The 23,878-nt window shown below is 38.4% G+C and overlaps 1 protein-coding gene across 1 annotated transcript; it reads left to right on the top strand.

Moving 5' to 3' along the window:
- The first annotated feature begins 9,288 nt into the window (after window positions 1-9,288).
- Window positions 9,289-9,723, top strand: LOC145596892 (uncharacterized). The gene has a single exon (XM_081653082.1). The coding sequence runs from the start codon at window positions 9,289-9,291 to the stop codon at window positions 9,721-9,723; it is 435 nt and encodes a 144-aa protein (XP_081509208.1).
- The last annotated feature ends 14,155 nt before the right edge of the window (window positions 9,724-23,878 follow it).

The following is a 23,878-nucleotide window of genomic DNA, read 5'->3' as shown; positions in this document are numbered from 1 at the left end:
ACCCTACGGGAGTCCTATTGAGTGGGTGGAACCATCCAATATGCCTTTAAAAAGTCAATTTGGCCATTCCAAACTTTCACCGATATCGTGACCTCAAGCCTATCACGGACATTTATGGCAACATATAAGGGTCATATACGGTTCCAAACGTCATTATATGACCCTAAGATGTATAACCTAGGGTCTAAAGACTTTTTGCCACCGGGCCCCTTAACCTCAAAATTCCTCAAAAAGCGTGGATTATAGCCTTCAATTTTGGAATTTTTTCACTCGGAAATAAAAATTGCCGAGATGTTTACCATGGTTCCTTATACCCTCCTGGGGTCCAATTGTGTAGGGGAACCATCCAATATGCCTTTAAATAGTCAATTTAACGTTCCAAACTTGCACCGATATCATGACCTCAAGCCTACCACGGACATATATGGCAACATATAAGGATCATATACGGTTCCAAACGTCATTATATGTCCCTAAGATGTATCCCCTAGGGTCTCGAGACTTTTCGCCACCGGGCCCCGTAACCTCAAAATTCCTCAAAAAGCGTGGATTATAGCCTTCAATTTTGGAATATTTTGACCTTTTTTCGATCGAAAATAAAAATTGCCGAGATGTTTACCATGGTTCCTAATACCCTCCGGGAGTCCAATTGAGTGGGTGGAACCATCCAATATGCCTTTAAACAGTCAATTTACCTGCTCAGAACTTGCACCGATATCGTGAACTCAAGCCTACCACGGACATTTATGGCAACATATAAATGTCATATATGGTTCCAAACGTCGTTATATAACCCTAAGATGTATCCCCTAGGGTTTCAAGTCTTTTCGCCACGGGCCCCGTAACCTCAAAATTCCTCAAAAAGCGTGGATTGTAGCCTTTAATTTTTTGACGTATCCCCTGTCTCAAGACTTTTCTCCACTAGGCCCCGTAACCTCAAAATTCCTCAAAAAGCGTGGATTATAGCCTTCAATTTTGAAATTTTTTCGCTCGTAAATAAAAATTGCCGAGATGTTTACTATGGTTCCTATTACCCTCCGGCAGTCCTATTGAGTGGGTAGAACCATCCAAAATTCCTTTAAAAACTCAATTTACCCGTTCCATACTTGCACCAATATCGTGACCTCAAGCCTACCATGGACATTTATGGCAACATATAAGGGTCATATATGGTTCCAAACGTCATTATATAACCCTAAGATGTATCCTCTAGGGTCTCAAGACTTTTCGCCACCAGGCTCTGTAACCTTTAAATTCCTCAAAAAGCGTGGATTATAGAGTTCAATTTTGGAATTTTTTGACCTTTTTTCGCCCGAACATAATTGCCGAGATGTTAACAATGGTTCCTAATACCCTCCGGGAGTCCAATTGAGTGGGTGGAACCATCCAATATACCTTTAAACAGTCAATTTACCCGTTCCAAACTTGCACCGATATCGTGACCTCAAGCCTACCACGGACATTTATGGCAACATATAAGGGTCATATATGGTTCCAAACGTCATTATATGACCATAAGATGTATCCCCAAGGGTCTCAAGACTTTTCGCCACCGGGCCCCGTAACCTCAAAATTCCTCCAAAAGCGTGGATTATAGCCTTCAATTTTGGAATTTTTTGACATATTTTCGCCCGGAAATAAAAATTTGCGAGATGTTTACCATGGTTCCTAATACCCTCCGGGTGTCCAATTGAGTGGGTGGAACCATCCAATATGCCTTTAAACAGTCAATTTTACCTGTTCCAAACTTCAACCGATATCGTGACCTCAAGCCTAACACGGACATTTATGGAAACATATAAGGGTCATGTATGGTTCCAAACGTCATTATATGACCCTAAGATGTATCCCCAAGGGTCTCAAGACTTTTCAACACCGGGCTCCGTAACCTCAAAATTCCTCCAAAAGCGTGGATTATAGCCTTCAATTCTGGAATTTTTTGACCTTTTTTCGCCATGAAATAAAAATTGCCGAGATGTTTACCATGGTTCCTAATACCCTCCGGGAGTCCAATTGAGTGGGTGGAACCATGCAATATGCCTTAAAATAGTTAATTTACCCGTTCCAAACTTGAACCGATATCGTGACCTCAAGCCTACCACGGACATATATGGCAACATATAAGGATCATATATGGTTCTAAACGTTATAATATGACCCTAAGATTTATCCCCTACGGTCTCGAGACATTTCGCCACCGGGCCCCGTAACCTCAAAATTCCTCAAAAAGCGTGGATTATAACCTTCAATTTTGGAATTTTTGACCTTTTTTCGCCCGGAAATAAAAATTGCTGAGATGTTTACCATGGTTCATAATACCCTACGGGAGTCCTATTGAGTGGGTGGAACCATCCAATATGCCTTTAAAAAGTCAATTTGGCCATTCCAAACTTTCACCGATATCGTGACCTCAAGCCTACCACGGACATTTATGGCAACATATAAGGGTCATATACGGTTCCAAACGTCATTATATGACCCTAAGATGTATAACCTAGGGTCTAAAGACTTTTTGCCACCGGGCCCCTTAACCTCAAAATTCCTCAAAAAGCGTGGATTATAGCCTTCAATTTTGGAATTTTTTCACTCGGAAATAAAAATTGCCGAGATGTTTACCATGGTTCCTTATACCCTCCTGGGGTCCAATTGTGTAGGGGAACCATCCAATATGCCTTTAAATAGTCAATTTAACGTTCCAAACTTGCACCGATATCATGACCTCAAGCCTACCACGGACATATATGGCAACATATAAGGATCATATACGGTTCCAAACGTCATTATATGACCCTAAGATGTATCCCCTAGGGTCTCGAGACTTTTCGCCACCGGGCCCCGTAACCTCAAAATTCCTCAAAAAGCGTGGATTATAGCCTTCAATTTTGGAATATTTTGACCTTTTTTCGATCGAAAATAAAAATTGCCGAGATGTTTACCATGGTTCCTAATACCCTCCGGGAGTCCAATTGAGTGGGTGGAACCATCCAATATGCCTTTAAACAGTCAATTTACAACATATAAGGGTCGTATATGATTGCAAAGGTCATTATATGACCCTAAAATGTATCCCCTAGGGTCTCAAGACTTTTCGCCACCGAGCCCCGTAACCTTAAAATTCCTCAAAAAGCATGGATTATAGCCTTCAATTTTGGAATTTTTTGACCTTTTTTCGTTCGGAAATAAAAATTGCCGAGATGTTTACCATGGTTCCTAATACCCTCTGGGAGTCCAATTGAGTGGGTCGAACCATCCAATATGCCTTTAAACAGTCAATTAACCCGTTCCAAACTTGCATCGATATCGTGACTTCAAGCCTACCACGGACATGTATGGCAACATATAAGGGTCATATATGGTTCCAAACATCATTATATGACTCTAAGATGTATCCCCTAGGGTCTCAAGACTTTTCGCACCGGGCCCCGTAACCTCCAAATTCCTCAAAAAGCGTGGATTATAGCCTTCAATTTTGGAATTTTTTGACCTTTTTTCGCCTGAAAATAAAAATTGCCGAGATGTTTACCATGGTTCTTAATGCCCTTCGGGAGTCCTATTGAGTGGGTGGAACCATCCAATATGCCTTTAAAAAGTCAATTTACCCGTTCCAAACTTGCACCGATTTCGTGACCTCAGGCCTACCACGGACATTTATGGCAACATATAAGGGTCATATATGGTTCCAAACGTCATTATATGACCGTAAGATGTATCCCCTAAGGTCTTAAGACTTTTCGCCACCGGGCCCCTTAACCTCAAAATTCCTCAAAAAGTAAAGGAGGGCACGGGCCTTGCCGGCACGCGGGCGGCACGGGCCCGGCATGACACCGGCACGGCCCGGCACGGCACGGCGGCCCACCTGTGGGCCGTGGGCCGTGCCGTTAACAAAATTCTTGGGATGGGCACGGGCACAGCCCGTGGCACGGCGTGCGGCACGGTGGCCGACACGATGGCCGGCACGCTGGCACGAGCCGCTGGCACGAAGCCTGTGTCTTGTACTAGCTGTTGTAAAATAGCCGTTTATGGCCGTTTTCCAACAGCTATAAACGGCCATATTTTCCTCCAATTTCCACCCAATTTCCCACCCAAATCCCCTATAAATACCTCATATTTTCCTCCAAAATTTTCACAATTCTTCAACTCATCTCTTCTCTCTTATTCTCTAATTTTCTTACTCCCAAATTCTCAATTCTCAAATTCCTACAAATCATACAATCTTCCTCTCTTTTGTGAAAAGAAAAAAAAAATTCCTACTCTCTTATAAATTTTACATTTTTACTATTATTAGTCTACTACCAAAAAAAAAAAAAAAAAATTGTTATATTTACATTCGGGAAATTAAAATTTCGAGAAATTATAAGTTCGAGAAATTATAAATTTGGGAAAGCATTGAAGCGTCATTGTAAGATCTAACTCAACTTTATTTTAATTTGTTATTGTTATTGTTATTATTATTGTTATTATTATTATTATTATTATTATTATTATTATTATTATTATTATTATTATTGTATACGTGGAACTACTTAATTATATAAAAACTACTTTCTATTTTAATTGTGGGTTATTTGGATTGTTGAAATCTGTCTAAGGCGGGATTTGGGCTCTGGACAACGTCGCTCCTAACCTCTCCTACCTGGGATCTCATTGATCCAAGTAATCTACTATTATTATAATTATTTTTAAAAATTTAATTTATATAAAAACTACTTACTAATTAATTCTCATTGATCTCATTGTTGTTAATTGTTACTTTGTTATTGTTAGTTGTGTTATTATTATTAATTAATCATGGCATCAAACCAGAACGTTTCCTCCTCCTCTAGAAAAGCCAAGTCAAAACGTAGGGAATTACCAAACCCAAACACTTCAATGTCTATGCCCCCCCCCCCTAACATGCCCTTTCCCTCTTCTAACATGCCCTTTCCAAACACTTCCACCCCTTTCTTTCATCCCCAAAACACGGGAGGGCAAGAACAAATGGATGATATGGCTCCTTGGACCCAATTTCAACAAACCCAATTTCAACAATATGAATTTCCTTTTCCTCCTCCTCCTCCTCCTTCCCAAGGTAGCCAAACACAAGCCTCCGGGTCGAGTGAACCATCCACCCAAAATCCTAACATATTAGAGTGGTGTACCTAAGAGGATTTTGCTCAAACCAAAAGAAAGAGTGAATGTTGGGCACATTATCAATTAAGTAAAGATGGAAAAAAATGCAAGTGTCGGACTTGTGGTAAAATTTTCTCAGCCGATACCAAGGGAGGGACGGGACACCTTACTAGACATACAAAAAAATGTGGTGGACCATCTAGTGATCCAACCCAACCTAAAATTTCTCAATTCCATCCACAAGGCTTCATTTACAATTACGAGAGAGATAGGGATGAACTTGGGAGAATGATTGTACATGCAGAACAACCTTTTCTTTTCGCCGAAAATGATGCCTTTAACAACTATATTAACCGAGCACTACAACCAAAACACAAAAAAATCTCCCGAAAAACCGTTCGATCTGCTGCCATGAAGACTTATCTAGAGTACAAATTGAAATTAGTAAACGAATTAGCTAATCTTCCTAGTAGAGTTTCTTTAACCGCCGATGCATGGGATGGTGGGTACGGACTTCACTATTTATGTGTTACTTGTCATTGGTTAGATAATGAGTGGATGTTACAAAAACGCATCATTCATTTCAAAATGCTTGAATACCCTCATACCGGTCTTAACATTTCACATCATTTAATGGAAGCTATTGATGCATATATTCTTAGGGATAAAATCATGTCTATGACTTTCGATAATGCAACTTCTATGACATATAGTGCGAATTTGGTCAAATCCCAATTGAACGATGTTATATTAGATGGAGATGCACTTCATGTTAGATGCATTTGTCATGTTCTTAACTTGTGTGTGAAGGATGGAACACAAGCAATTGGTCCATTTTATCACAAAATAAGGAATGCTATTTGCACTATTAATAGCTCTAACATGAGATACCAAGAATGGAAAGGTTTTTGCAGGCAACAACGGATAAAAACCATAAAAATAGCACCGGATTGTCCAACTAGGTGGAACTCCACCTATGAAATGTTGAGTCGGGCAATCGAGTACAAGGTTCATTTAACACTTTTTTATAATATGAAATTTCCACAAAATGCTTTACTTGAAGATGATTGGGCTAATTGTGAAAAATATATGCAGTTTTTACAATTACTATATGGTATGACACATTGTTTTTCTTCTGTATATAATCCTTGTGCTCATTCTTTTCTTAGCAATGCATGTTTACTTGCACAACTTTTTGCGGAACACCGATCACAACATGTTTATCGTGGATATCTTCCATCCATGGAGGATAAATGGCGTAAATATTACACCGATATTCCTATGATTTATATTTTTGCTTCTATTTTAGATCCTAGACAAAAATATGATGGCACCTTTTTATTAATTGATATTTATTATGGTAACATGAATTTTGAAGATGATGTTGAAACTTTTAAGAATAAGGTGACGGATGATTTTTTTAATTTATATAATGTTTATGAAAGTAAATATGGAACTGTGTCTCGATTTGCCCCTTCTCAAACATCCAAAAATGTAAGTAAACGGGCCAAAGGTTTATTTGCACAAGCTGCTAACTTGATGTCTAAGTATTCAGGTACAGAATCATCATCATCTAGGAGAACACAAAGCGATGTTTCGGAGTTGCAAATGTACTTAAGTTACGACTTCATGAAAGGCATGGACGATGAAGAGAAGTTTGGCCTCGACATCCTCGATTGGTGGAAATCACAAGCCGTGAAACATCCAATTTTGTCGGCAATGGCTCGTGATATTTTTGCTATCCAAGTCTCCTCCGTTGCTTCCGAAAGAGCTTTTAGTGCGTCAGGAAGAATTCTAGACGATAGAAGAACAAGACTAAAACCCGAAACACTTGAAATGTGTGTTTGCTTCAAGGATTGGTTGGATGCCGAAACTCGTTCTCAAGATCGTACTTATGCACAAAACGACGACGATGAAGGAACGTCGACTTCTTTTAGTTCTCATACTTCTCAATCCACTCAATTGGCGGATGACCTTGAACCTCTAGGAGACGAAGACGAAGATGAAGACGAAGGCGAAGACGAAGACGACCAATAATAATTACATGATTACATATTTACATTATACACTATTGTATTCTTTTTGTATTATCGAACTTCGTATTCCGTATAATAAATGAAGTTATTCAATATTCATACACTATTGTACGATTTTTAATTATCATTACTTATTTTGTAATTTTGTATTATTGAATTATCGTACATTCGTACCGGCTACCGTCATATAATAAAATAAGTTATTCTTCAATTTTTTGTGTTTTCGGATTATAGCACTAGTATTTTTTTTTATTATTATATGCATTTTTGTTTTTAATTCGTTTTTTTTTAACATTTATTTTTTTTTTTTAAAAAAAAAAAAAAAAAAATTAAGGTAGGCACGGTTTGGCCCGCAGCCCGGCACGGCACGGCTCGCTAGGCACGTGGGCCGAGCCATGCCGTGGGCTGGGGTGTGCCAATTTCAAGCACGGCACGGCACGGCCCGCCGCGGAGCCGGCACGGCAAGGCCGCCACCCCGGCACGGCCAGGCACGGCCCGTGCCCATGTTTATCAAAAAGCGTGGATTATAGACTTCAATATTGGAATTTTTTCGCCCGGAAATAAAAATTGCCGAGATGTTTACCATGGTTCCTTATACCCTCTTGGGGTCCAATTGTGTGGGGGAACCATCCAATATGCCTTTAAACAGTCAATTTAACGTTCCAAACTTGCACCGATATCGTGATCTCAAGCCTACCACGGACATTTATGGCAACATATAAGGGTCATATATGGTTCCAAACCTCATTATATGACCCTAAGATGTAACCCCTAGGGTCTCAAGACTTTTCGCCACCGGGCCCCGTAACCTCAAAATTCCTCAAAAAGCGTGGATTATAGCCTTCAATTTTTGAATTTTTTGACCTTATTTCGCCCGGAAATAAAAATTGCCGAGATGTTTACCATGGTTCCTTATACCCTCCGGGAGTCGAGTTGAGTGGGTGGAATCATCCAATATGCCTTTAAACAGTCAATTAACCCGTTCCAAACTTGCACCGATATCTTGACCTCAAGCCTACCACGAACATTTATGGCAACATATAAGGGTCATATATGGTTCCAAACGTCATTATATGACCCTAAGATGTATTCCCTAGGATCTCAAGACTTTTCGCCACCGGGCCCTGTAACCTCAAAATTCCTAAAAAAGCGTGGATTATAGCCTTCAGTTTTGGAATTTTTTGACCTTTTTTCGCCCGGAAATAAAAATTGCCGAGATGTTTACCATGGTTCCTAATACCTTCCGGGAGTCCAATTGAGTGGGTGGAACCATCCAATATGCCTTTAAACAGTCAATTAACCCGTTCCAAACTTGTATCGATATCGTGTCCTCAAGCCTACCACGGACATATATGGCAACATATAAGGGTCATATATGGTTCCAAACATCATTATATGACCCTAAGATGTATCCCCTAGTGTAACATCCCAATTTTCTAGTAAGTATAAAGTTTTAATTTATGATTTTTTTTCCAAATATATATATTAATAATTTTTTTTATTTTCGGATTTAAAAAAAAAAAAAAAACTGATTTTGGATAACATACAGAGATTGGTTTGAAAGCTGATAAAAAGGAATTTTGAAAATCTGTTTACTGAGTTTATGTAACAAGCTCAAGATAAGTTTGACCTTTATCTTGTGAAATTTCTAGAATGCTAAACAACTCAATAATATAAACCTCTCCCCTTAACCTCAAATTTCAATAGCAATGGGAATGGTGGAAATGGTCAGCAGGGAGGTCGTAACAACAACAATCGAAGCAACAACCACCAGGGCCAAGGACAATAGAATCAGCAAGGATCTCGCAATCGACCATGCCGTAAATGTGACAAGAGCCATCCAGGACGCAACTGCAATGGAGATTTGCTTACTTGCTTTGAATGTGGGGAGGTTGGTCACAAGAAATTTGAGTTCCCAAAGAAGCAGAATGGCAATAATCAAGCTTAGAATGGGCAAGGTAACAATAATGGCAATAAGGGAGGTGGTTACGGGAGGAACTCAAACTACAACAACCGCTTCAACAACAACAATTCTCAGGGCCAAAATGGCAATGCTCAAGGAGGGAATGGCCACAGCAACAACAATGGCGGAGGAAGCAACCACAATGGCAGTGGTAGGACCAGTAATGGAAGAATCTATGTCATGAACCAGAGTGAGATTGACTCTGATGCCAACGTTGTGACGGGTTCTTTTCTTGTGAACTCAAAACCTGCTTACTTACTTTTTGATTCTGGGGCATCTCATTCTTTTGTAGCCACTTCTTTTGTGAATAAACATGCTTTAAAACCTTCATTTTTGTGTCAAACCAATATAACAATTCCTTCAGGGGAGATAGTTCCTTGTAGATCCATATACCAAGACATTCCAGTTAACATTGCAGGAACTGAGTTGCTTGCTAACCTTATTCAGTTTGACTTAACTGACTTTGATGTGATATTAGGGATGGATTGGCTTAGCAAGTATAAGGCTAGAATTGAGTGTCATACCCAAAAGGTGTCTCTTAGGAGGCCAAAGGGGAATAGAATCTCTTACCAGGGAGTTGTGTCAAACCAGGGATTAGTATTGTGTCAGCCATGACTTTTCATTCTTATATCCGAAAGGGCTACCCTATTTATTTATGCCACGTGCAAGATGTGAGTGTAGAAGAGATGTCCATAGATCACATTCTAGTGGTGAGAGAATTTCAGGATGTGTTTCCAGATGAAATCCCAGGGATGCCACCAATTAGGGAGATGGATTTCAAAATAGACTTAGTGCCTGGAACTGGAGCTATTTCTAAGGCACCATATAGAATGGCACCAGCAGAGATGAAAGAGTTGAAGGTACAGTTGGAGGAGTTGCTGGAAAAGGGTTATATAAGGCCAAGTGTGTCACCTTGGGGAGCACCGGTTTTATTTGTGAGGAAGAAGGACGGATCCTTAAGGTTGTGTATTGACTACCGAGAGTTGAATAATGTCACTATAAAGAACAAATATCCATTGCCTAGGATTGAGGACTTGTTTGATCAGCTTAAAGGTGCTGGGATCTTTTCAAAGATTGACTTGAGGACAGGATACCATCAGTTAAGGATTGCTGAGGAAGATATACCAAAGACAGCGTTTTGCACGAGATACGGCCATTATGAGTTCACTGTTATACCTTTTGGACTCACTGATGCGCCGGCAGCTTTTATGGATCTCATGAATAAAACTTTTCAGCCATATTTGGATAAATTTGTGGTGGTGTTCATAGATGATATTTTGGTGTACTCGAGGGATAGAGAAGAGCACGAAGAACATCTAAGAAAAGTGTTAGAGATTCTTAGAGAAAAGATGTTGTATGCCAAATTTTCAAAATGTGAATTTTGGCTAGAGAAGGTAGCATTTCTAGGCCATGTAATCTCAAAGGAAGGAGTTGCGGTGGACCCATCTAAGATTCGAGCAGTTTCTGATTGGCCAAGACCCAAAAGTGTGACCAAAGTGAGAAGTTTCTTAGGGCTTGCTGGATACTATAGGAGATTTCTACAAGACTTTTCGAGGATAGCTCAACCCTTAACAAATTTGATGAAGAAAACTACTAAGTTTCGGTGGGATGAGAGGTGTGAGCAATCTTTTCAAGAATTGAAGCCAAGACTCACCTCAGCACCAGTCTTAACCTTACCGTCAGGGACTGAGGGGTTTGAAATCTATAGTGATGCATCTAAGAATGGTTTTGGGTGTGTACTTATGCAACATGGGAAGGTTGTAGCTTATGCATCGAGGCAGCTCAAGCGACATGAACAGAATTACCCTACTCATGATTTGGAGCTAGGAGCTGTAGTGTTTGCTCTCAAGATTTGGAAACACTATTTGTATGGTGTGAGATGTAAGGTTTATACGGACCACAAAAGTCTTAAATACATATTCACACAGACTCATTTGAACATGAGGCAAAGGAGATGGCTTGAGGTGCTAACCGACTACAACCCAGACATTCTATATCACGAAGGAAAGGCGAACAAGGTAGCTAATGCTTTGAGTAGGAAGACAAGTCATACAGTGAACTTGATGATTTTAGCCAAGGAACTTTGTGAAGAATTTAAGAAGTTGAACTTGGAGGTTGTGGAGTATGGTCAGGTAAACGCTTAGTTGAATGCAATGTCAGTCAAACCTACCATATATGATGAGATTCGTCAGAAGAAAATGTTAGATGAGTGGTTGACCAAGGTGAGAAAGATGAAAGAAGAAGGAGCGACAACTGAATTTGATGTAGATGATAGTGGAACAGTGAAATACAAAGGGAGATGGTGTATTCCTAAAAATGAAGATCTCAAAAGGAAGATTTTAGAAGAATCTCACAACACCCCGTACTCTGTACACCCAGGAGGAGATAAGCTCTATAAGGATCTTAAGCAACATTTCTGGTGGCCGAACATGAAGCGTGAAGTAGCCGAGTTTGTGGCAAAGTGCCTTACATGTCAGAAAGTGAAGATACAACATATGAGACCTGGAGGGAAGCTGCAATCGTTAGATGTGCTAGGATGGAAGTGGGAGTCTATCTCTATGGATTTTGTGATGGGATTACCACTTACAAGGGCAGCGAAGAATGTTATTTGGGTCATAGTTGATCGTCTAACGAAAACAGCAAGATTCATAGCAATAAAGGACACTTCGAATGTGACTCAGTTGGCAGATGCCTATGTGAAAGAAATTGTGAGGCTACATGGAGTTTCTAAAGATATTATTTCAGACAGAGATCCAAGATTTTTATCAAAGTTTTGGGAAATGTTTCAGCAACCATTTGGCACTATCCTGAAGTTTAGCACAGCGTTTCACCCTGCTACAGATGGACAGACAGAGAGAACAATCCAAACCTTGGAGGACATGTTGAGAGCTTGTGTGATGGACTTTGGTGGATCGTGGGACGAAAGATTACCTATGATCGAATTTTCATACAATAACAGCCATCATGCGAGTACAAGAATGACACCTTATGAAGCGTTGTATGGGAGAAAATGTAGGAGTCCCTTGTGTTGGAGCGATATCAGTGAGTCTTTGACTTTGGGGCCAGAAATGATTGAAGAAACAACGAAGCAAGTTAAGCTTATCCAGGCGAACATGAAGGCAGCTCAGGATCGACAAAAGTCATATGCAGACCAGAATAGGAGAATAGTGGAATTTGAAGTTGGGGAAAAGGCTTTACTTAAGGTTTCACCTACCAAGGGAGTCATGCGGTTTGGTAGAAAAGGGAAGTTGAGTCCTAGATACATTGGCCCGCATGAAGTATTGAAGAGAGTTGGAGAGGTAGCATATCAACTAGCCTTACCCATGGAGTTAGCCAACGTTCACAATGTTTTTCATGTTTCCCAACTCCGAAAATATGTTCATGACCCTACCCATGTTATCCAACCCGAGACTATTGAACTAGATGAGACCTTAACTTTCTAAGAACGCCCTGTGAAAATTCTCGACACCAAAGTGAGAAGTACCCGAAATAAGGCGGTAAAGTTAATTAAAGTCCTATGGTCTAATCAGAATTCTGAAGAAGCAACTTGGGAAGTTGAGAATGACATGAAAAAGCGTTACCCGGAACTTTTTGAGCAGGTATGCTAAGTTTCGAGGTCGAAACTCTTAAAGGGGGGTAGAATGTAATACTAACTTAGCCCTTGTCATCGCGTAAGCCTTAGTTGAGAGCTAACTTTAAAGTTCGAGGACGAACTTTCGTTTTAAGGGGGAGTAGATGTAACACCCCAATTTTCTAGTAAATATAAACTTTAAATTTATGATTTTTTTTTTTCAAATATATATATTAATAATTTTTTTTTTTTCGAATTAAAAAAAAAAAAAAAAAAAAAAAAAAAAAAAAAAAACTGATTTTGGATAACATACAGAAATTGGTTTGAAAGCTGATAAAAAGGAATTTTGAAAATCTGTTTACTGAGTTTATGTAACAAGCTCAAGATAAGTTTGACCCTTATCTTGTGAAATTTCTAGAATGCTAAACAACTCAATAATATAAACCCCTCCCCTTAACCTCAAATTTCAATAACGTACTTTCAATCTTTTCTCAAGTAAACTATCTCTTTTAAAAAAAAAAAATTTAATAATCAATATTTTGACGAGTTCGGAAGTCACCGCAACTCGTCACTCCATTGTTTCTGTTTCAGTATGTATTTGGTCTATTGGATTTTTGTGCTTGTTGATTTCTAAAATTAAAAAAAAAAAAAAAAAAAAAACGATTTTGTATGGCTTCAGTGGAATTTGGGATTTGGGTTTTAGTGCAATCTTGGGGATATTGGTGATGATGATAATGTCGATGATGATGATGATGGGTGATGGTTATGGTGATGGTGATGATGTACTCTGTAGTCCAATGGTGGAGATGATGATGATATAATGCTATCCATCTAACTCTATAATTAGTTGTTTATATTTTATTTTTGGGGCGACTAGATTACGGGTTATGATAAATTAATCACACGCTCAATTTTTTTTTGTATAGTCGTATAATTATCTAACTTAGAATCGTTTATTTGTAGACGGAGGCTTGTAGGTGAACGTTTCGGAGGTTAATTACCTTGAGATTTTTCGCACGATCAAGCTAATTTTCAATGTCCATCATCTTTAGAAACCCGTTAGGAAATTGTTTTGAAATATTATGTGTCAAATACGTGCTTATGTAATTATATGTGATGAGTGTGCTATCGTATGATAATATGGAATCATATATATTATATATGAGTTTTTCTATTTTGTGAACTAGTATATGTAATTTCAAAAAAATATGATTATTTGTTATCGTATGAGTTATTTTAAATAAATATAATCTTGGGAATTAGATGATTGATTATAAATAATTGATGGTCTCTAAGGCCTATTGAGAATTGAGTTATAATTAGTATGTCATGTGGAACGACTATGTGCTAATAATATTGGAATTGAAATATTTTTACTTGGGATTAAATTGATTTGTGCAATATAATGCTTGTGACCGAATGATTTAATCTAATAAAATGTACAGTGAAATTTAACTTAAGAAGGGAAATGAAACCCGAAAGGGTGAAGAACAGGTTGCCCACTAGTAGTTATGGTTGCTACTAGTTGGTTTAAATTATTGTATATTGCTGTTAGTCTTCCTCCTAATCACTGGGTATTAGTGAGGGGTGTGCACACTAGGGACATTCTGTTTTATTTATGGCCAATTGGGGTTACGCGCGACCCTCTGTAAAGTAGGTGGTGACAGGGACTAGTCCCGGCTTACTGGCGTTCTCTTTCCCTTTCTTAAATAAAGAAATAGTATGTTATGTGACTATTTGAACTTGGTTGAGTATTAAAATATTTATGAGACTATATTATGTATAAAATGTTTTGAACTAAAATTATTAATTTTACGGGATGGAGTTGGAATTACTCAGTTTATCTGATTTTTGGGAGTTTTCTCTCTTTTCTTGTTTCTGATTTATTTTGCAGGTTGGTAAAAGGGTACTCGGTTACGTGTGAGGAGACGTTAGAATAATCACGTAGCTAAGACGACTTAGTTTATTTCCGAATTTAATTATTTCCTCTCAATTATTGGTTTCAAATTAATTATAGTTTTGATGTAATGACTATTTTGTTTTGCTACAACTTAGACCACTTAGTTTATTTAAATATTATTTCATTTTGCTTTGCATTTATTTTCTACGGAAAATAAGTGTAGCAGTAACACTCCCAGGGTTCGATGGTTCTGTTTGAAAGTTAAAGGTTACTCTTATTGTTTTTAAAAAGACTCGAATTTTGGGGGTGTTACAAATTGGTATGCAGAGCCCAGGTTTTTCAAAATTTAGGTACTAAAATGAATTAAATTAAAGACTTAGGTTAAAATTTGTATATAAGTTTAAAATTGATTTAAGCTTAGGAAAGCCGTGAGTGTGGGAATCACGATAAGGGATTTATGTGTTTTATAGTACTTTTATTTAATACTTATTATGTGGTTATTTACTTTCTTATTAGATAGTACGAACACTTAAAACTACAAGAAAGTTGAGTGCTAGGAAGAGTACACATTTATTACCTGATTCTCCTTACGGGATTCGTATGAATTATAATGAAAACCTTCGACACTATGTGCACCGCTTAAATCTCTGCATTGAACACTTCCATTACAATGTACTTGGTAGCCAATCTGATTACATTACTCCGGAGAGGCGATCTCAAATTCTTATACACACGTTAATTGGAAAGGGACCCTATGCCCAACTTACAAAGAAGTATGTTGACTTATATATTAATGGTAAACCGAGTGATAAGTATTATTATGATGGAAGATGGATCCCTACTGTGGACTACCTTGAAAAGGCAATGATGGAAGCCAAGCGTGACTTTGACTATAACCTGGATGATGATGAGGAGGATGAGCCCCAGGAAAGTGAAGTTCGTGAGAGTCAAGGGGAAAATAATAATTGAATTTTTTTTAAGCTGCGTTTAGTCTATTTGATTAAAATTTTTATATTAATTTTGCAAATAAAAGCTAGTTTCTTATGACTAGAAACTATAGTTTTGGTTTATTTGTAACTAGTAGTTTATTGAGCTATTTAGTACTAGTATTTCAAAGACAATTTTCATTCTCTTCTGGTTTTGCAATAAAATAATTTTGATTAACATATTTATACCTTGCTATTTTATGATTATTAATAAAAATCATTTCATTTTTTTTATCTATTGTATTTATATAGAACAAAGCTCTTATTTTCTTATGCTTACTTTAGTCCAGACTGGTAATGACTTGATCGGGTGATAGTGAAATCACAAAGTAATGTGCAAAGTTATAGTCTAATGCTAAGTTGATGCATTATTTGGTTTGGATGCTTGGACGACTCTATAAATTGCTTAATTCTTGTCTATATGCATGTGCTGATGTGTGACATGAAAGAATGTGGTTGTTAATTTAATTGCAATTCACACGATCTAATAAGTCGTGTTAAAATGTGTGTGGTGGTAGCACCAGTGTTGAAATTGTGCAGATTGTGTATGCAAAATTACAACGTTTACACTAGGTCTCGTTGGAGAAGAATCGCACAAATGGCTGAGACTCCTGAACAACTTGCTGCTAGGTTAAGAGCTCTTGAGCAAATGAACCAGAACATTGGAATGTTGTTGCAAAACCAGCTGAATAACTACAACAACCACAACAATAATGACAACGACCCTCAAGCTGCCATGGCTAAGAAACTTGCTGCACTTAAACCTCCACTATTCATGGGGAAGGAAGATCCCATGTTAGTTGAGAACTGGGTACGCTACTTTGACAAGATTTTTACTGCTGCTGGTACCCCTGATGCTCAGAAGGTGGACCAAGCCACTTTCTATTTACGTGAGGCTGCGGATATATGGTGGGAAAATGAAGGAGCCACTATAAGAGCTGAACAGAACTTTAACTGGGAGGCTTTTAAGAAAGCAATCAGGGATCGTTTCTTTCCTGAGCATATCAAGAGGCAGAAGTACAGTGAGTTTAGTAGGTTTAACCAAACAGCTAGTATGAGTGTGCAGGAGTATGCTGAGAAATTTAATGAGTATGCTAGGTTTTATCCCAATGTAGTGCCTGATGAGAGATCCAAAGCACAGAAGTTTGAAGATGGATTGAATTTTAGGATTCAAAAGAAGGTTATTGGGGCTGGTACTGCTGCTAACTATAAGGAGGCCTATGATAGAGCTTGTAATATCAAAAGGATTTTGAAACGTGAGCAGGAGGTTAAGGATAGGCATAAGAGGAAAGGGAATGGTGAGAGCTCATCGAACCATCAAGGTTATGACAAGAGACCACGCCTCGGGGGTAATAGCAATGGGAATGGTGGAAATGGTCAGCAGGGAGGTCGTAACAACAACAATCGAAGCAACAACCACCAGGGCCAGGGATAATAGAATCAGCAAGGATCTCGCAATCGACCATGCCGTAAATTTGACAAGAGCCATCCAGGACGCAACTACAATGGAGATTTGCTTACTTGCTTTGAATGTGGGGAGGTTGGTCACAAGAAATTTGAGTTCCCAAAGAAGCAGAATGGCAATAATCAAGCTTAGAATGGGCAAGGTAACAATAATGGCAATAAGGGAGGTGGTTACGGGAGGAACTCAAACTACAACAACCGCTTCAACAACAACAATTCTCAGGGCCAAAATGGCAATGCTCAAGGAGGAAATGGCCACAACAACAACAATGGCGGAGGAAGCAACCACAATGGCAGTGGTAGGACCAGTAATGGAAGAATCTATGTCATGAACCAGAGTGAGATTGACTCTGATGCCAACATTGTGACGGGTTCTTTTCTCGTGAACTCAAAACCTGCTTACTTACTTTTTGATTCTGGGGCATCTCATTCTTTTGTAGCCACTTCTTTTGTGAATAAACATGCTTTAAAACCTTCATTTTTGTGTCAAACCAATATAACAATTCCTTCAGGGGAGATAGTTCCTTGTAGATCCATATACCAAGACATTCCAGTTAACATTGCAGGAACTGAGTTGCTTGCTAATCTTATTCAGTTTGACTTAACTGACTTTGATGTGATATTAGGGATGGATTGGCTTAGCAAGTATAAGGCTAGAATTGAGTGTCATACCCAAAAGGTGTCTCTTAGGAGGCCAAAGGGGAATAGAATCTCTTACCAGGGAGTTGTGTCAAAACCAGGGATTAGTATTGTGTCAGCCATGACTTTTCATTCTTATATCCGAAAGGGCTACCCTATTTATTTATGCCACGTGCAAGATGTGAGTGTAGAAGAGACGTCCATAGATCACATTCTAGTGGTGAGAGAATTCCAGGATGTGTTTCCAGATGAAATCCCAGGGATGCCACCAATTAGGGAGATGGATTTCAAAATAGACTTAGTGCCTGGAACTGGAGCTATTTCTAAGGCACCATATAGAATGGCACCAGCAGAGATGAAAGAGTTGAAGGTACAGTTGGAGGAGTTGCTGGAAAAGGGTTATATAAGGCCAAGTGTGTCACCTTGGGGAGCACCGGTTTTATTTGTGAGGAAGAAGGACGGATCCTTAAGGTTGTGTATTGACTACCGAGAGTTGAATAATGTCACTATAAAGAACAAATATCCATTGCCTAGGATTGAGGACTTGTTTGATCAGCTTAAAGGTGCTGGGATCTTTTCAAAGATTGACTTGAGGACAGGATACCATCAGTTAAGGATTGCTGAGGAAGATATACCAAAGACAGCGTTTTGCACGAGATACGGCCATTATGAGTTCACTGTTATACCTTTTGGACTCACTGATGCGCCGGCAGCTTTTATGGATCTCATGAATAAAACTTTTCAGCCATATTTGGATAAATTTGTGGTGGTGTTCATAGATGATATTTTGGTGTACTCGAGGGATAGAGAAGAGCACGAAGAACATCTAAGAAAAGTGTTAGAGATTCTTAGAGAAAAGATGTTGTATGCCAAATTTTCAAAATGTGAATTTTGGCTAGAGAAGGTAGCATTTCTAGGCCATGTAATCTCAAAGGAAGGAGTTGCGGTGGACCCATCTAAGATTCGAGCAGTTTCTGATTGGCCAAGACCCAAAAGTGTGACCAAAGTGAGAAGTTTCTTAGGGCTTGCTGGATACTATAGGAGATTTCTACAAGACTTTTCGAGGATAGCTCAACCCTTAACAAATTTGATGAAGAAAACTACTAAGTTTCGGTGGGATGAGAGGTGTGAGCAATCTTTTCAAGAATTGAAGCCAAGACTCACCTCAGCACCAGTCTTAACCTTACCGTCAGGGACTGAGGGGTTTGAAATCTATAGTGATGCATCTAAGAATGGTTTTGGGTGTGTACTTATGCAACATGGGAAGGTTGTAGCTTATGCATCGAGGCAGCTCAAGCGACATGAACAGAATTACCCTACTCATGATTTGGAGCTAGGAGCTGTAGTGTTTGCTCTCAAGATTTGGAAACACTATTTGTATGGTGTGAGATGTAAGGTTTATACGGACCACAAAAGTCTTAAATACATATTCACACAGACTCATTTGAACATGAGGCAAAGGAGATGGCTTGAGGTGCTAACCGACTACAACCCAGACATTCTATATCACGAAGGAAAGGCGAACAAGGTAGCTAATGCTTTGAGTAGGAAGACAAGTCATACAGTGAACTTGATGATTTTAGCCAAGGAACTTTGTGAAGAATTTAAGAAGTTGAACTTGGAGGTTGTGGAGTATGGTCAGGTAAACGCTTAGTTGAATGCAATGTCAGTCAAACCTACCATATATGATGAGATTCGTCAGAAGAAAATGTTAGATGAGTGGTTGACCAAGGTGAGAAAGATGAAAGAAGAAGGAGCGACAACTGAATTTGATGTAGATGATAGTGGAACAGTGAAATACAAAGGGAGATGGTGTATTCCTAAAAATGAAGATCTCAAAAGGAAGATTTTAGAAGAATCTCACAACACCCCGTACTCTGTACACCCAGGAGGAGATAAGCTCTATAAGGATCTTAAGCAACATTTCTGGTGGCCGAACATGAAGCGTGAAGTAGCCGAGTTTGTGGCAAAGTGCCTTACATGTCAGAAAGTGAAGATACAACATATGAGACCTGGAGGGAAGCTGCAATCGTTAGATGTGCTAGGATGGAAGTGGGAGTCTATCTCTATGGATTTTGTGATGGGATTACCACTTACAAGGGCAGCGAAGAATGTTATTTGGGTCATAGTTGATCGTCTAACGAAAACAGCAAGATTCATAGCAATAAAGGACACTTCGAATGTGACTCAGTTGGCAGATGCCTATGTGAAAGAAATTGTGAGGCTACATGGAGTTTCTAAAGATATTATTTCAGACAGAGATCCAAGATTTTTATCAAAGTTTTGGGAAATGTTTCAGCAACCATTTGGCACTATCCTGAAGTTTAGCACAGCGTTTCACCCTGCTACAGATGGACAGACAGAGAGAACAATCCAAACCTTGGAGGACATGTTGAGAGCTTGTGTGATGGACTTTGGTGGATCGTGGGACGAAAGATTACCTATGATCGAATTTTCATACAATAACAGCCATCATGCGAGTACAAGAATGACACCTTATGAAGCGTTGTATGGGAGAAAATGTAGGAGTCCCTTGTGTTGGAGCGATATCAGTGAGTCTTTGACTTTGGGGCCAGAAATGATTGAAGAAACAACGAAGCAAGTTAAGCTTATCCAGGCGAACATGAAGGCAGCTCAGGATCGACAAAAGTCATATGCAGACCAGAATAGGAGAATAGTGGAATTTGAAGTTGGGGAAAAGGCTTTACTTAAGGTTTCACCTACCAAGGGAGTCATGCGGTTTGGTAGAAAAGGGAAGTTGAGTCCTAGATACATTGGCCCGCATGAAGTATTGAAGAGAGTTGGAGAGGTAGCATATCAACTAGCCTTACCCATGGAGTTAGCCAACGTTCACAATGTTTTTCATGTTTCCCAACTCCGAAAATATGTTCATGACCCTACCCATGTTATCCAACCCGAGACTATTGAACTAGATGAGACCTTAACTTTCTAAGAACGCCCTGTGAAAATTCTCGACACCAAAGTGAGAAGTACCCGAAATAAGGCGGTAAAGTTAATTAAAGTCCTATGGTCTAATCAGAATTCTGAAGAAGCAACTTGGGAAGTTGAGAATGACATGAAAAAGCGTTACCCGGAACTTTTTGAGCAGGTATGCTAAGTTTCGAGGTCGAAACTCTTAAAGGGGGGTAGAATGTAATACTAACTTAGCCCTTGTCATCGCGTAAGCCTTAGTTGAGAGCTAACTTTAAAGTTCAAGGACGAACTTTCGTTTTAAGGGGGAGTAGATGTAACACCCCAATTTTCTAGTAAATATAAACTTTAAATTTATGATTTTTTTTTTCAAATATATATATTAATAATTTTTTTTTTATTTTCGAATTAAAAAAAAAAAAAAAAAAAAAAAAAAAAAAAAAAAACTGATTTTGGATAACATACAGAAATTGGTTTGAAAGCTGATAAAAAGGAATTTTGAAAATCTGTTTACTGAGTTTATGTAACAAGCTCAAGATAAGTTTGACCCTTATCTTGTGAAATTTCTAGAATGCTAAACAACTCAATAATATAAACCCCTCCCCTTAACCTCAAATTTCAATAACGTACTTTCAATCTTTTCTCAAGTAAACTATCTCTTTAAAAAAAAAAATTTAATAATCAATATTTTGACGAGTTCGGAAGTCACCGCAACTCGTCACTCCATTGTTTCTGTTTCAGTATGTATTTGGTCTATTGGATTTTTGTGCTTGTTGATTTCTAAAATTAAAAAAAAAAAAAAAAAAAAACGATTTTGTATGGCTTCAGTGGAATTTGGGATTTGGGTTTTAGTGCAATCTTGGGGATATTGGTGATGATGATAATGTCGATGATGATGATGATGGGTGATGGTTATGGTGATGGTGATGATGTACTCTGTAGTCCAATGGTGGAGATGATGATGATATAATGCTATCCATCTAACTCTATAATTAGTTGTTTATATTTTATTTTTGGGGCGACTAGATTACGGGTTATGATAAATTAATCACACGCTCAATTTTTTTTTGTATAGTCGTATAATTATCTAACTTAGAATCGTTTATTTGTAGACGGAGGCTTGTAGGTGAACGTTTCGGAGGTTAATTACCTTGAGATTTTTCGCACGATCAAGCTAATTTTCAATGTCCATCATCTTTAGAAACCCGTTAGGAAATTGTTTTGAAATATTATGTGTCAAATACGTGCTTATGTAATTATATGTGATGAGTGTGCTATCGTATGATAATATGGAATCATATATATTATATATGAGTTTTTCTATTTTGTGAACTAGTATATGTAATTTCAAAAAAATATGATTATTTGTTATCGTATGAGTTATTTTAAATAAATATAATCTTGGGAATTAGATGATTGATTATAAATAATTGATGGTCTCTAAGGCCTATTGAGAATTGAGTTATAATTAGTATGTCATGTGGAACGACTATGTGCTAATAATATTGGAATTGAAATATTTTTACTTGGGATTAAATTGATTTGTGCAATATAATGCTTGTGACCGAATGATTTAATCTAATAAAATGTACAGTGAAATTTAACTTAAGAAGGGAAATGAAACCCGAAAGGGTGAAGAACAGGTTGCCCACTAGTAGTTATGGTTGCTACTAGTTGGTTTAAATTATTGTATATTGCTGTTAGTCTTCCTCCTAATCACTGGGTATTAGTGAGGGGTGTGCACACTAGGGACATTCTGTTTTATTTATGGCCAATTGGGGTTACGCGCGACCCTCTGTAAAGTAGGTGGTGACAGGGACTAGTCCCGGCTTACTGGCGTTCTCTTTCCCTTTCTTAAATAAAGAAATAGTATGTTATGTGACTATTTGAACTTGGTTGAGTATTAAAATATTTATGAGACTATATTATGTATAAAATGTTTTGAACTAAAATTATTAATTTTACGGGATGGAGTTGGAATTACTCAGTTTATCTGATTTTTGGGAGTTTTCTCTCTTTTCTTGTTTCTGATTTATTTTGCAGGTTGGTAAAAGGGTACTCGGTTACGTGTGAGGAGACGTTAGAATAATCACGTAGCTAAGACGACTTAGTTTATTAGATTTAATTTACCCGTTCTAAACTTGCACAGATATCGTGACCTCAAGCCTACCACAGACATTTATGACAACATATAAGGGTCATATATGGTTCCAAACGTCATTATATGACCCTAAGATGTATTACCTAGGGTCTCAAGACTTTTCGCCACCGGGCCCCATAACCTCGAAATTCCTCAAAAAGCGTGGATTATAGCCTTCAATTTTGGAATTTTTTGATCTTTTTTCGCCTGGAAATAAAAATTGCTGAGATTTTTACTATGGTTCCTAATACCCTCCGGGAGTCCAATTGAGTGGGTGGAACCGTCCAATATGCCTTTAAACAGTCAATTTACCCGTTCCAAACTTGCACCGATATCGTGACCTCAAGCGTACCACGGACATTTATGGCAACATATAATGGTCATATATGGTTCCAAACGTCATTATATGACCCTAAGATGAATCCCCTAGGATCTCAAGACTTTTCGCGACCGGGCCCCGTAACCTCAAAATTCCTCAAAAAGCGTGGATTATAGCCTTCAATTTTGGAATTTTTTGACCTTTTTTAACCCGGATATAAAAATTGCCGATATTTTTATCATGTTTCCTAATACCCTCCGGGAGTCCAATTGAGTGGGTGGAACCATGCAATATGCCTTAAAACAGTCAATTTACCCGTTCTAAACTTGCACCGATATCGTGACCTGGCCTCAAGCCTACCACGGACATTTATGGCAACATATAAGGGTCATATATGGTTCCAAACGTCATTATATGACCCTTAGGTGTATCCCGTAGGGTCTCAAGACTTTTCGCCACTGAGCCCCGTAACCTCAAAATTCCTCAAAAAGCGTGGATTATAGCCTTCAATTTTGGAATTTTTTGATCTTTTTTCGCCCAGACATAAAAATTGACGAGATGTTTACCATGGTTCCGAATACCCTCCAGGAGTCCAGTTAAGTGGGTGGAACCATCTAATATGCCTTAAAACAGTCTATTTATTCATTCCAAACTTGCACCGATATCATGACCTTAAGCCTACCACGGACATTTATGGCAAAATTTAAGGGTCGTACATGATTCCAAACGTCATTATATGACCTTAAGATGTATCCCCTAGGGTCTCAAGACTTTTCACCACAAGTCCCCGTAACCTCAAAATTCCTTAAAAAGCGTGGAT

Source organism: Chenopodium album, chromosome 20, assembly GCF_948465745.1.
Source record: "Chenopodium album chromosome 20, dcCheAlbu1.1, whole genome shotgun sequence".
NCBI classification, from domain to species: domain Eukaryota; kingdom Viridiplantae; phylum Streptophyta; class Magnoliopsida; order Caryophyllales; family Amaranthaceae; genus Chenopodium; species Chenopodium album.
Note: the sequence above shows the minus strand (reverse complement) of the source record. Positions and strands in the feature narration are given on the sequence as shown.